Source organism: Sarcophilus harrisii, chromosome 4, assembly GCF_902635505.1.
Source record: "Sarcophilus harrisii chromosome 4, mSarHar1.11, whole genome shotgun sequence".
Classification (NCBI taxonomy): Eukaryota; Metazoa; Chordata; class Mammalia; order Dasyuromorphia; family Dasyuridae; genus Sarcophilus; species Sarcophilus harrisii.
In genome coordinates, this window is record NC_045429.1 from 277,894,258 (window position 1) to 277,909,638 (window position 15,381).

At 40.5% G+C, this 15,381-nt stretch overlaps 1 protein-coding gene across 2 annotated transcripts in view; it reads left to right on the plus strand.

The window, feature by feature from the left end:
• MDGA1 (MAM domain containing glycosylphosphatidylinositol anchor 1) overlaps nt 1–15,381 on the plus strand; it is an 89,593-nt gene that overhangs the window by 50,092 nt on the left and 24,120 nt on the right. For both annotated transcript variants that reach the window (XM_031964930.1, XM_003769024.3), the window contains exons 2-6: nt 6,893–7,032; nt 11,687–11,861; nt 13,271–13,467; nt 14,070–14,202; nt 14,656–14,925. In XM_031964930.1, the coding sequence (XP_031820790.1) occupies nt 6,893–7,032; nt 11,687–11,861; nt 13,271–13,467; nt 14,070–14,202; nt 14,656–14,925 (915 nt within the window). The remainder of the gene's footprint in view (nt 1–6,892; nt 7,033–11,686; nt 11,862–13,270; nt 13,468–14,069; nt 14,203–14,655; nt 14,926–15,381) is intronic.

Here is a 15,381-nt window from a genome sequence, read left to right on the forward strand (position 1 = left end):
GTGCTTTGAGCACAATGGGGAAACTTCAGTTATTCTTTTAGAATTATTATTCTTCCTGGGAGTTGGGCTTGGATTGGTTATCCTGACTGCCTCTTACCCAAGGTCTTTGAAATTAAGGAATACATTCCATATCATACTCCCTTCTGGAATGGGGTGAGAATAAAAGAAGGAAAGTTCCTGTCTTTGGGGAGTCCCTAGTCTAATGGAGGAAGAGTGTAGTCTCTTCTTTTCCATGTTTCTCCCAATCTGACAGAGAGACCCGGTCTTTGTCATCAAGAGACTCTTGGTCTAACTGAGTAGATACATTCCCTGCCCCTAATGTAACCCTTAATATATTTGGGAGCCATAGTTCCTGCTCTCAGAAAGGCTCCAAAATGAAGAGACAAATCCCTTGACTTCAAGAAGACAAAAGAAGGATAAGATGGGCTACACTTCCTGCCTTCAAAGAGTTTACAATCTATGGAGCTGCAAAAAAAAGATAAAAATGAAGATAATCACAACTAAATGACAGCGAAATTGGTATAACCAGAATTGTATACACACTGGCTATAGGTACATTTACTTAAAGTAGAAAGGAAGGAAGATAAGAAAGGGGGCAGAAGGTATACACACTGGCCATAGCTACATTTATTTAGAGTAGAAAGGAGGGAAGAAAAGTAAGAAAGGAGGGAGAGGGTTGGCTGGAGGAAAACAGAAGGGGGCACAGAAAAAAGATATCTTCCTTGCTTTCTTGTTTACTTATTTGAAGAGCCTAAACTAGGGCAGGGTGAATGGGGCTTTGCTGGAGGGTACTTAATTTAGAGTGTGCTGACAGCACTTTCAGTCTTTCGAAACCTTCGTTAGCAAGATTAATTAGTTAAAGTAGGAAGATGCCAGATGGCAGGCTGGAATAATTTGCCTTCTCCACTCTATATGTCCCCTCCTCCTCCATTTCTCTCATCATGGCAGCCACTTTAAGAGCAACAGGTGCCCTGAGGTCATATTGGATGCAAGAATAAGGTTGAATGGGACTAGGGAATAGGAAACTAAATGACTCCTTCATATTAGGATTACTCACGTAAAGGCAAAAGAATGTTTTCTTTGAGATTATTACATAGAAATAAGAGATAATATTTAAATTTAAGTGAGGATCATAAACTTTTAAAGGAGGTACTATGATATAGTGGAAAGAACGTTGACTCAAGTCAGAGGACTTCACTTTGAAACTCTTCTGCTACTATCTGTGACTTGGGCAAATCTCAATTCAAGAATTATTATTTCCTCAATTATAAAATGAGAGGGTTCTATTAGGTGACTCTTGAGATTTCTTCCAGTTCTAGAACTATGAACTGTGATGCTCTAAGATTCAGATGAAAGAAGTGGACATGTTTATCCTGCAAAAGAAAAGACTTAGGGGAGGAAGTAGATACCTGTCTTCTAGCATTTGACTAGCTTTCATGTAGAAGGGGAATTACACTTATTTTGCTTTGATCCTAAAAGTTGAACTAGGAAAAATGGTGGAAGATTCAGGGAAGCAGATGTTGATTCAATAGAAAAATCTACTTAACTATTAGAGATATTTAAATAAGAAACCAGCTACTTCAGGATATTATAACTTCTAAGGTAGCTAGTTGATTCAGGGGATAGAATGCTGGACCTGGAGGCAAGTTTCAGGACAAGAACTTGTTGTCTGCCCCATTAGCCTGAGAGTTCCAGCATCACAGAATCAGCCTCAAGTGATTGTCTACCCTCCAAATGGAGACCCTACACACACACACACACACACACACACACCACATACACACAGAGAGTCATAGAGTCTGAGGCTGGATTTGAACTTATTAGCTATGTGATTCTGGTCAAGTCCCTTAACCCTTCTCTGCCTTGATTTCCTCATTTATCCAAAAAAAAGGATAAAAATAGGACCTTCACAAGAATTGTTTTAGAGACAAAATAAGATAACATATTTAAAACATTTCATAAATCTTAAGGCACTTTATAAATGCTATTATTATTAGCCTGTTTCTCTCATGAGATGGAGGAGAGAAAAACAGGATAGGGAAGATTGTCATTTGGATGCTGAATGATCATTTGAAAATGATATAGAGGGGATTTCTAATTCATCTTTGTGTTACAGCAGCTGACTTCTGAGATCCCTTCAAATTCTGATATTGATTCTGAGTTCTTGAACTTTCAGTCTGATGGGGTAGATAGCTAAGTCTCTGTTCTTAAAAAACTCCCCTTACCGTCCTCTTTTGAGGGACACATTCTACTACTTCCCAAACCTTGTGAAATGAGTGACTAGTGAATTAATGACTCATAAGTTAGAGATTAAGTAGCTTCTGTCAAGGAATCTAAGACTTTTCCTTTTTCTCAGTTTGTAAGGTACAATGGGATACAAATAGTTTCCTTGTAGGACACTAAAGATGGGAGTAAGGAGCTTTGCTTTGGAAGATTGTGAACAATTGAGTGCTCACTGAAGGTGCAACAAAACATTATATCATTGGGCTTGGAATTAGGAAGTCCTGCATTCAAATCTCATTTTAGCTATATAACCCTAAGAAAATTACTTGACCTCATTGATCGACATTTCCTCATTTATAAAATGGAGGAGTTGGACTTAGTCTCTGAGTTCCCTTCTAGCTCTTATCATCCTAAGACACTATAAAATGTCCAGTCTGGGTCAACTCAAAAATACATTGCTCAATGTTAACTTTGGATTGAACATGCAATGAAAGAACCCTGTCTGTACTAGACACTGTGTAACTAGTATAGATGATGTTAAGGATTAAGGAAGAAAATATTCTCTGCCATCAGCAAATCCTAAACTAACTGATGAGAGAAGTAATGTCTACTCTTAGGGATCTCTCACTTAGGGAGAAAGACATCATTTCCTACCATTCCAGGCTTAAGGAAGGACATCATCATATCACACCTCATAACTGAGGATGTTCCTGAAGTTTTATCCTAGGTTTTTTTCTTCTGCTATATTCTCCTTCTTGATAATCTGTTTAGGGTTTAACTATCTTCTCTGTGCAGATGGATCTTCAGTCTCATATCACCATTCATCTATTGAACATTTCAAATTGGATGCGCCTGAGAAATTTTAGAGTTTACAGAACTGCATTCATTATCCTTCCCCTGATCTAACTCTTCGCTCTTTCAAACTTCCCTATTTTTATTGGAGATATCACCATCCTTTCAACATCCCAGGTTCATATTGTAATTATCTTCAATTCCACACTCTTTCTCTTACTTCATATATCCAATCAGTTGCCAAATCTTGCCATTTCTATTATTACAGTATCTCTAGTATCCAACTCTTTCCTTTAATTTACAGTTATCATTTTAGTTCAGATCCTCATTTCCTCTCACTTAAATAATTTCAACAGCTGCTTAATTGATCTCCTTGCCTCAAGTTTCTTCCTATTCCAGTTCATCCCCACACTGCTGCCACCATATGATATGACTCCTCAACTCAATCAACTCTAGTGGCTTCTTACTGCCTTTGGGATAAAATAAAGACCCTTCTATTTATTGTTTAAAGTTCTTCATAATCTAGAGCCTATGTATCTGCCTAGCCTCTTAGACATTACTCTCTTCCCACACTCTTCTGTAAATCTTGATTCCCTAAGTCAGTCATCAGTCAACCAAAATTTATTTTAATTTTTAAAAAAATTTTTATTATAGCTTTTTATTTACAAGATATATGCATGGGTAATTTTTCAGCATTGACCCTTGCAAAATCTTCTGTTCCAACTTTTCCCCTCCTTCCCCCCATACCCTCCCCTAGATGGCAGGTAGACCCATACATGTTAAATATGTATTTAACATATACAATATATGTATACATATCCATACAGTTATTTTGTTGCACAAGAAAAATCAGATTTAGAAAGAAGGTAAAAATAACCTTAGAAGGAAATAAAAAATGCAAGTGGACAAAAACAGAGGGAATAGAAATGCTATGTAGTGGTTCACAGTTATTTCCCAGAGTTCTTTTGTTGGGTGTAGCTGGTTCTCTTCATTATTGAACAAATGGAACTGATTTGGTTCATCTCATTGCTGAAGAGGGCCATGTTCATCAGAATTGATCATCATATAATATTGTTGTTGAAGTGTATAATGATCTCCTGGTCCTGCTCATTTCACTCAGCATCAGTTCATGTAAGTCTCTCCAGGCCTCTCTGAAATCATCCTGCTGTTCGTTTCTTACCGAACAATAATATTCCATAACATTCATATACTGCAATTTATTCAGCCATTCTCCAATTGATGAGCATCCACTCAGTTTCCAGTTTCTGGCCACTACAAACAGGGCTGCCACAAACATTCTGGCACATACAGGTCCCTTTCCCTTCTTTAAAATCTCTCTGGGATATAAGCCCAGTAGTAGCACTGCTGAATCAAAGGGTATGCACAGAACAAACATTTAGTAAGCACTTATTAATCAGGTTCTGTGCTAATTGCTGAGGATACAAAGAAAGAAAAATAATCCCTGACCTCAAAGATCTATATATATCGGAAGGAAGACAATCTGAGAGGGTAAGGCATTAGAAGCTGAGAGAATATTGGGAAAGGTCTTTAGGCTTTGAGAGGCAGAAAGTTAAGAAGGAGGACCATTCCAGGCATAGGGGACAGCCAGTGTAAACAAGCAGAGGTGAGAGATAGTATGTGAAATATTGGGTATGAGGAATGAAAGTGGGTCAGTAAATTTGGATTGTAAGGTATTGTAAAGTATAAGAATACTGGAGGTAAGAAGAAGCTATTAGAGTTCTTTGAGCAATAGGTTTCATGGGCTGACTAATGATTTTAAATAATCACTTTGTCACTGAAGTGGAAGGTACATTGGAGTAGAAAGAGACTTGACACAGAGATAAATTTAGGTGAGAGGTGATGCCTTAGAGCAGTGGCAATATGAGTGGAGAAAAAAAGAATGCATTGGGGAGGAAATGAAAAAGTTTGACGTGAATTGGATATGGATGAAGAACCAACAAAATAAATTGAGAAGGAGCAGTCAGATAGATAGAATCAAAAGAGAACAATGCCATGAAAGCCTTGAGAACAGAGAGTATCTAGAAGGTGATCAACAGAGTCAAATGCAGCAGAGAAGTCAAGAAGGGTATAGGTTGAGAAATGTCCACTAGATTCTGTAATTAAGAGATCACTGATAATTTTGAAAAAGAATTGTTTCAATTGAATGATGAAATTAATTCAGATTATCCAGAGTTAGAAGTGAGAGAAGTGAAGGTATTTAGTGTTGATTACTTTCTCAAGGAGTTTATTCAGAAAAGGAAAAAGAGATAAAGGATGATAGTCATCTATCAGAATGATAGGATCAAGTGTGGATTTTTTAAAAGCATAGGTCTATTTTGTAGATATCAGTGTAAGAGCCAGCAGATAAGGAGAAAATAAAGATAAAAGAGAGTAGGGAGGATAAAGGGATCAATATGTTAGAAAGATTGGAAGAGGATAGAATCAAGGATGCATGAAGAGGTTAGCAACCTCTTTAAATAAGACCATCATAAAGGAGATAATGGGGGAATATGTCTTAATGTGAGATAAGGAAGAGGAAAAATGGAGAAATACTTGGGGAATAATACCAATTTTTTTGGTAGTGTTCTGCATCCTACCTTGTACCCACTTACTTTGAATATTTTTGTATTTATTCATAGTATACTTAAGTTGTGTATAGTTGATATATTCTATATATAGTTTCTATGTGACATATCTACATCTATATATGTGTATTGTCTCCCCCATTTAAAAGTAAGTGCCTTGTGTGTAGGGATTGTTTTATAGTTTATAATTACAGCCCTACTTAATAACTATTTGTTGATTGATTTGTGATTCCCCTCAAGGAGATCCCAATCTGTTGAAGGAACTACATCTCCTGCCTTCAAGTGCTTTTTGTCCGGTAGAGGAAACATAGACCCTGCCTTTAGAGAGTAGCAGGGGTCCTCAAACTATGGCCTTTGGGCCAGATGCAGCAGCTAAGGAAGTTTATCCCCCTCACCCAGGGCTATGAAGTTTCTTTATTTAAAGGCCCACAAAACAAAGTTTATGTTTTTACCATAGTCTGGCCCTCCAACAGTCTGAGGGACCGTGAACTGGCCCCCTATTTAAAAAGTTTGAGGACCCCTGGATAGAGTATCCATTGTTACATCCTTCTTTCTTCACTTCCCACACCTACAAGGAATAGAAGATCTACGATAATGATGAGTTCAAATGCAAATGGTTATATTTCAGGTTGAGTCTGTAGGGGAAGCAGAGATGTAAAAATAAAAGAGAATTCTTTAAAACTCCATTTTGAGGAGGGGCCCAGACCAGCCATCCTCCATTCTTTAGACTCTGATATAGTGACTCAACTGCCTTCTCCCACTACCCCTATGGACCAATTTTCTCATTGGTAAGTTTTTCCTAGAACGGAATCATTTTTCTTGCTCTGGGCTTTGACTTCACACCACTGCTAGGATACCTTCCTTCTGCTCTTTCTTTTTCAGCTCCCTTGTATATACCTTCCCCAACTGGAATACAAAATCTTTGAGGGAAGGAATTAAATTTTTTGGCCGTTCTTTTGCTTAGCACAGCATCTGGCTAATAGTGAGCCTTAATAAATTCTGGTTGACTTGATTTGTTATAGGGAAAGGGGACAGTCTAATCCTAATCTCATTTCCCACACCTTATCTGGATTGGGGCTGGTGAGAAAGGTGTTAAAAGGATTTTTTTCCTTGGGATCTTGGACCTAGTAGGAGAGTCCTATGATTCAGGTAATAGAGCAATTGACTACCTGTCATCCTGGGACTTAGATTTGTCCTTAGAAACCTCCTTCTTCCCTCCTCCACTCACGTTTTCTCCCTTTCCCCTCCTTTTTTTTTTTTTTTCTAATATTCCATTCCTTCTTTTTCCTCAGCTCCAGCTCAGGCTCAGATTGTCCATGCAGGCCAGGCATGCGTAGTGAAGGAGGACAACATCAGTGAACGTGTCTACACTATTCGTGAGGGGGATACCCTTGTTTTGCAATGCCTTGTCACTGGGCACCCACGACCCCAGGTAATGCTTCCTTCCTCACCAGGGCTGGAGCAGCAGCCTCCGCTCACTCATGATCCTGTTCTTACCCTCATTCCAATTAGGTCTTTGATCAGGGCTGTTATAAAGTTTAAAGGTGAAAATGTATGTAAAGTGTTTTATAAACTGTAAAGTATCCTGTTAATGTCAGGTATTATGAATAATATCATCCACACCTTTAATACTTCTCACAGACTTAATTGTCCAACTATTTCCCCATTTCTATGTCTTATAGATTCATAGATTCCTAGAACCAAAAAAAATCTTAGAGGTCATACGATCCAATTCCTACTGAGGAAACTCTGGCTTAGAAAAAGTGGGTGATGTTTATAGTCACATATGGAATCCATGTCTGAGCCAGGATTTGAATCCTTTTGACTTCTAGCCCCATGTTTTTATATTAAATAATTCTTCCTCCTCTCTTCTCTTCTTCTCCTTAATGCCTCTAAAGCAAGATTGAGCCCATAGCTGGATCACACTTCACACACAGACCTGGGCTCAAGCCTATAGCTGTAGAGGCTAGGACCAAGAACAAGCTGAATAAAAGGTCTTTTTAATGAAATCAGCCAGTTGATAGAGGCTGACAGTTGCCTGGGGCTAATATCTGTCTACAGGAGCTCCAACCAGGGTAAGCCTTTAGTTGTGTTGCTCAGACCCAAACTGTTGGTGAGGACCTTGCAAAGCTCAGACCAGGGAGTCAGCAATCAAACTATATCCTGGATCAGGCTGAGTGGGGCACTATGAAAACTTAAACTGAAAAATGTCCATGCAAGAAACTGGAAACTGAGTGGATGCCCATCAGCTGGAGAATGGGTGAACAAGTTATGGTATATGAATGTTATAGAATATTACTGTTCTGAAAGAAACGCTGATTTTAGAGAGTTCTGAACTGATGCTGAGTGAAATGAGCAGAATCAGGAGATCATTATACAGGCAACAACAATATTATACAACAATCAATTATGATCAATGTGACTCTTTCTAACAATAAGATGATTGATGCCAGTTCCAATGATCTTGTGATGATGAGAGCCATCTACACCCAGAGAGAGGACTGTGGAAACTGAGTGTAGATTACAACATAACATTCTCACTCTTTTTGTTGTTGTTTGCTTGCATTTTGTTTTCTTACTCATTTTCTTTCCTTTTCGATCTGATTTTTCTTATTCAGCAAGATAATTGTATAAATATGTTTACATATATTAGATTTAATATATATTTTAACATGTATAACATATATTGGATTGCTTGCCATCTAGGGGAGAGGGTAGGGGGGAAGGAGGAGAAAATTTGAAACACAAGGCTAAACAAGGGTCAATGTTGAAAAATTATTCATCCATATGTTTCGAAATAAAAAGCTTTAATAAAAAAAAAAGAAAGAAAAAAAGAAAAATGTCCATGACAAAAAGGCCCATAAAAGCCACCAAGCAGGCTGTATGGGAGGATAAAATGAGGTTTAAAAAAAATCTTAAGTGTTATGTAAAGAAAGGGCAGCCATTACCGTGAGTAATGAGAGAGGGAAAGGTCATTGTCAGATGCAGTTTCACAGAGAAGGTTGAAGAAGTATGGGAAGAATTTGGTACTCAGCTGTTTCACCTTTCTTACTGAGAAAATTTGTGTAAAATGTATCTCTTAAGTTGTAGTAGAAGTTATCGTTGGACAGTAGGAAGAACTTTCTGACCACAAAGTTATGAGATACTAAAATAGAAAAAACTGTGGATTCCCTTTATTTTTTTTCTTTTATACATTTTATTGATGTTTTTTTATGTTACTGTCATTTGCCAAAGATTCCCTCTGGCTTCAGTAGAACTCTCCCATGTAATAAAAAGTATAGGTATTCAAAACATAAAGACATTCATTATTTCCATGGTAGATCAACAATAAGCATTTAGTAAGCTCCTACTTGGAATGGAAAAATATTTTAAAAAGTGCTTTCTAAATCAATTAGTCAATAAACATCTATTAAGTGCCAGTTATGTGCCAGGCATTGTACTGAGCCTTGGGGATATAAAAAGAGCCAAAAGACAATCCCTGACCTCAAGAAACTTACAATTTAATCAAAGAGAAAATAAACCAATGTATATTTATGAAAAAGCCCACATAAGGGATGATTAGGAAATAATTAAGAGAGGTTAGGAAAGACTTCCTGTAGAAGACAGGATTTTAATTCAGACCTAAAAGAAGCCAGAGAATTTAATAGATGAAAATGAGGACAGAAATTATTCTAGGTATGAAGGACAACCTGAGAAAAGTTGGTAGAGGGTAGAGAGATGGATTGTCTTGTTTAAGCTCAGTGTCATTGGATTGAAGAGGATATGGTGGGGACTAAAGTGTAAAATGAATGGAAAGGTAGGTGGGGGCTAGGTTACAAAGGACTTTTAATGCCAGACAGAGGTGCCAGGGTCAATGCTAAACACTAAATTTATACATTAAAAAATCTAGACAGTCCCTGCTCCTAAGGAGCTTATAGTTGATAGTGTGCTTGACTTGGAATCAGGAAGACCAGAATTCAAATCCTACCTTTGATGTTTAAGTGCCCCGGGGCAAAAATCACTTAAATATTCTAAGCCTCATTTCCTTATCTGAAAATCTATAAATTGTTGAGTGAGTATGGACCTACATCGATTTAGGTGCCAAGCACACAATGGCTATGAAAATATCTTCCTTTCTCTGGAGATTTTTGGAAATAGAATTGGAAGGGAAAATTTAAACAGATTGACCTTGAGGCAGAGAATTGAATAAAATGATGTACGAAGGATCATACTAACGTATCTTCTTTCCTTTGAGTTTGTTTAGAAATAGTGTTGCTAGTCAAAGAAATTTCTTTTGGATCAAGAGCCTCCACTTGTGCAAGGGAGGAAACTATGGGACTACTATTTGTAGTCCTACAGACTACTGTGAACTCATAAACTTGTGTCCATGAATACGTGTTCATATGTCTTTGTATCTACATCCATGCCAGTTTATGCTAACTTAAGTATTTCTTTCACTGACATCATCGTCTGTCCACCGATTTTGGACTAGTCCTTTCTCACCGTTCTATATCCCCAACTCTAACACCATCATTTTCTCCCCTAATTTTTCTAGCTTGCCCTCCATTCATTTCCATGATCAGATATAGAAAGGAGATCATAGTACTGAACATGTCACATTTTCCATATGCCTTCTCTGTTATTTTATAGTTACAAATAGAAGATTTCTTTTTTGTTCTCCACCTGGTTTATTTCCAGTCTCAGTGGCCATCATTCCCTATGGCCTAGACTATTGAAATGGTCTCTTAGCCTCCAGCCTAATCCCTCTAATTCAGTCTAATTCCCTCTAATCTTTCCTCCAAATACCTTAATCTCCCATTTTAATCTTTCCAAAATCCCACTTTGATCATATCATTCCTTTTTTTTTTTTTCCCATAAATCTTCAGTGGCTCCTCATTGCCAACTCCAGTGGTCTCTAAAACGGGAGCTCCTACTCCATAGGTCAGTGACATGCTCCTAGGGGATGTGTGATTAACCAATCAGAGAGTGAAAAGATGGGTCACGTTCCATCCCCCACCTTCCTTCACTGTGATAGTCTGGTAGATAAGTCAGGCTTATCTCCCCACATCCCTCCACAGCCTCTTCATTGATTTCCTTGCCTCAAGTGTCTCTTTTCACCACTTTCTCCTCTACAGAGAGACCCAAGTGATTTTCCTAAAACCCTATGTGACTAAGAGTGTGTGTGTGTGTGTGTGTGTGTGTCTGTCTGTCTCTCTGATCTTAAAGTCTGATTTAGACTATAAATCCCATGAGGGAAGAAACTGACTTAAATCTCCACATATCCCACAATACTAATGCTGTGCCTGAACATAATTAATACCTTATGAATCCTTTTAAATGATTTGATTGAATGTGAATCTATAAGTATTAATCAATCACTCTAGAAAGTGATTAAGTATATACTATGAGTCAGGCTCCATGTTAGGTGCTAGAGAGACAGAAATTTTTAAAAAGTTGAAATTTCATCTTGACAAAGACCATATATTCTAAGGGGGAAACAAGTATGACTATAACTATATAAGGAACAATACAGATAACTGCAAGGTAGTTAGTGGGGGAGTGTGTTAAACTAAGAATAGGGGGATTGGGAAAGACTTCATATGTATTTTTTATATTTGTATTTCTTTATATGTTTAAGATGTCAGCTCAGAATCCACGCAGGGTAGATTTAATGGGGGATGTGGGTAGAAGGGGTAGCAATTAGTCTCAATTCTCCTGAGATACAATTAAGTCACCACTGAGGTTGACTCAGCCTAGCACGTGGTAAGCAAATAAATGGTTGTCAATTTATATAGCTCATTTCCCCCCCCCCCCCCATGGGTTGGTATACCTAATGCCATTTATGAGTCCTTGAATAATTCTGAACTTCAGTTTAGTAATCTGTAAAATTTAGGGGATTAAGTTAAATCAACTGGGGTTCCTTCCAACTCAAAAGTTATGAGGGCTATGAAAATAAATGTGTGTCTGCATTGTTATAAATACTGTGAAAGGCATAGTTGGGATGAATGGTGGGAGGGGAAAGTGATGCTGCTGGATGATCATGTATGAGCTTCCCACAGACTGAACCTGAACCTAATTCTGATCCCATCCCTTCCCCTCTCCCTCAGGTTCGGTGGACAAAGACAGCTGGGAGTGCCTCAGACAAGTTCCAGGAGACATCAGTGTTTAATGAGACCCTTCGAATTGAGCGCATTGCTCGAACCCAGGGCGGCCGCTACTACTGTAAAGCTGAGAATGGAGTGGGGGTCCCTGCGATCAAGTCCATTCGAGTAGATGTGCAGTGTAAGTCTGGGAGGCAGACGCCTACCTCCACTTGCCCTCTCCCAGCTCCACCAGCCACCCTCATCCCAGGTCCTCTGCAGCAGTCTGCATTCCAACCCCCTTTCGCCTCCTCTGCTAAGGGGACAAGATATATAGCATCGATGGGGCCCTACATGGTAATCAGTGCTTGGGAGGGGACCATCACCCAGAGAGGGAGGAAGCATAAGTGAAAGGGAAGGGCAAAGAAAGTCAAGCGAGAATAAAAGGTAACTTTGGTTGGAAAGAGGGTCATTGCTATTGTGGAAATCTCCTCTCCCTGCTCCACTTGCCAAGTCCTGGTTTGCTCCTACTGCCAGGAATCCGTCCTCTACAGGTTGTCCAGTCTTTAACCCTCCATGTCCATAGGAACCTTCTTGTCTCTGTCTACTTGCCAGTGCCTGCCTTCCATGTCTGTTCACACCTATCTAGCATAGGGTTCTAGAGAATAAGCTGAAAGGGATAAATGAAGAACAAAAGCCCATCTGGCTGGTACAAGTCACAGGATGGAGCCTGAATATCCAGAGCTAACATCCCCATTGCTCGTCTCCTTGCCAGCTTCTGGGCTGGGGGATATGGCCCATCAGAGAACTCTCTACTTTCTGGCCTCTGCCAAGTCCCTGAGGTTGAGGGGGCCCCATTTGATGCTGGTGGAACTGGGGGGGGGGCTGGCCAGAGTAACTGGGGACTCACTGTGACTCACACCTACTCTGCTCATGGACTTGGTAACTGCCCCTCCTAAAGATGGTGTGGGCTGTGGAGGGATGTGGCACTGAGCATTGCCTATCTGGGGTCTAGATTTTTGAAATAGGGTATTGAAGTCTTTGGGCAGGGACGGCTAAAAGATAAATGGAGGAGGGTTGGGAGAGGGGTGAAATGGTAGGGCTAGAATCCCAAGGGAAGCTTAAAAATTAATCAAATTCAGATCCTTAACCTCAGTTTATTTAAGTTCAACATTGATTAAGCACCTATTATATGCTAAAAAGCAATGATAGGCACTAGAGGGGGGATCCAGGAATAAGAAATTATTTAGTCCCTGCCCTCAAGGAGGTTACGAACTAATTAAGTGGATACAACATAAACATAGAGAAATGATTCAGGATAGAGTAGGGGAAAGGGAGAAATCTGCTCCAGGGAAATTTAGAGGGGGAAGAGAAGATTTCAGCTCTGGGGATCAGAATCCAAGCAGGGCAGCTTGGAAAGGGTGGGGAGTTGGGCTTGATTCCTCGGGGTTACTCGAATTGACTCCAATTCCCCAATTAAGTGCCACTTCCCTTACAGAAGTGACCAGTGTGGTTGGCTCAGCCTTTCTCCCTAAGGGTCCAGTAGTTGGTCCTTAAGTTCACCTCAGAACCTCCAGGCATGACAGCCCCTTGGGGGTCCTGCTCTTCCAGATCTGGATGAACCAGTCTTGACAGTACACCAGACAGTGAGTGATGTTCGAGGTAGCTTCTACCAGGAGAAGACAGTATTTCTTCGATGTACCGTTAATTCTAACCCTCCTGCCCGGTTCATCTGGAAGCGGGGTTCCAGCACGCTCTCCCACAGCCAGGATGATGGCGTTGACATCTATGAACCTCTCTACACCCAGGTCAGGAGGGAAAGTTTCCCATTTCCTTCTTCTTCCATTCATATGCAGCGATGTCCAGGATGGAGTTCCATAGAGAAAAACATGGGAGAGATGGTGCTACAGTATGCCAAAGGAACAGAAAGGGGAGGGAGGGAAACCCCTGTCTCATTTTCCAGTTGAAAGGGTGTCTAGTGTTGGATAGGGGAATAGCAGTGACCTGAGGCTTGGGACCTCTATGAATTGTGGCTATTCTCAATAAATTCTGAGTGTGTTCTAGATTATCTAAGTATATTAGAGGGAGGAGAGTGGAGGTGGATGCTGGGGAAGTCAGAGTGTGGTAAGGGACAGGGAGGGAGAAATACTTCTCTTTAGCTTCTGATATTTCTTATATAATTGAAGGATGGGCAGGGGATTGGGGTTCATTTATTCACTTCACAGAGGGAGAATGTGCTGGATTGGGGTTCCTTGAGGATGACTGTTGCCTGGGAAAGTGCGGAAGGTAGGGATTAGGTAGTATAGGGACTAGTAAAATCCCCTAGATTGTACACTCAGTCCAGTCTGCCCCAGACCCCTCGGTGGAAACTACCATTGATCCATTGATCCCACCACTACACCCTCCCCAGGGGGAGACCAAGGTTCTGAAGCTGAAGAATCTGAGGCCCCAGGACTACGCCAGTTACACCTGCCAGGTGTCTGTTCGGAATGTGTGTGGCATTCCTGACAAGGCCATCACCTTCAGTCTCACCAACACCACAGGTAGGACATCATTCCCCGAGTCCCAAAGCAAGTCCCCGATCCTTAGCTGTCCTAACTCAACTTTCACCAGCATGCGATCATTGCTCTCTTCCTGTATTGCACCCCCAGCATCTTTTGGTATCTCACTAGGCCCCGAGGTAATCTCTGCTCCCCTCCCCTCTTGCCTCATTTCCCCCAGATCCAGCCCAGAATCCTCTTCAAGGTATTTCTTTTTTTTTTAAATAATGGCTTTTTATTCTTCGAAATATATGCAAAGATAATTTTCAACATTAAATCTTGCAAAACCTCCTCAGGGTTTTTCTTAATTCCTTCCCCTTCCTCTCATTATCTCCCAGTCCTCTTTCCTCCTCCTCCTTTCTCCTCTAGTATCTCCTAGTCCTTTTTCTCCTCCCTAATCTCCTCTTCCCAAATTCCCATAACTAGTCTATACCTTTTTCCTACTGCTTTATCCAGCACCTCCTGCCCTGAAGCTGTCGGTGAATGAGACATTGGTGGTGAACCCTGGGGAGAATGTGACAGTGCACTGTTTCCTGACTGGGGGGGACCCCCAGCCCCAGGTGCTATGGTCCCATGGCCCAGGTCCCCTGCCTCTAGGCAGCAGGGCCCAGGGTGGCACCCTCACCATTCCATCTGTTCAAGCCCAGGACTCTGGCTACTACAACTGCACGGCTATCAATAATGTGGGCAACCCAGCCAAGAAGACGGTCAACTTGCTGGTTCGATGTAAGTGACTCCTTTTATTGTGCTTAGGAACAAGGGTCTAAAGCAGAAAACCAGAGAAAAACTATGATGGGGCAGGGGGAGGGAGATCCCAGTCTTATAGGGACATATAGCCCTCAGGGAATTCCTAGTCTACTGGGGGCATACAGTATTTATATTCCAAGAGTTTCCAGGCTAAAGGGGGACATCCAGATGTTCAGCTATCCTCAGGCAGCTCCCAGTATGATTATATGGTACTTTAAGGTTTGCACATTGCTTTATAAACATCCCATCTGATCCTTACGGGAACCCTGAGAAGGTGCTATTATTATCACCATTTTTATTTTATAGATGAGGAAACTGAGGCAAATAAAATTATTTGACTTATCAAAGTCACACAGATTGTAAGTGTACAAGGCTGGATTTGAACGTAGGTCTTCCTATTTCTGGTGCTTCCTCGCTGCCTCCCTGGGTCTCAGT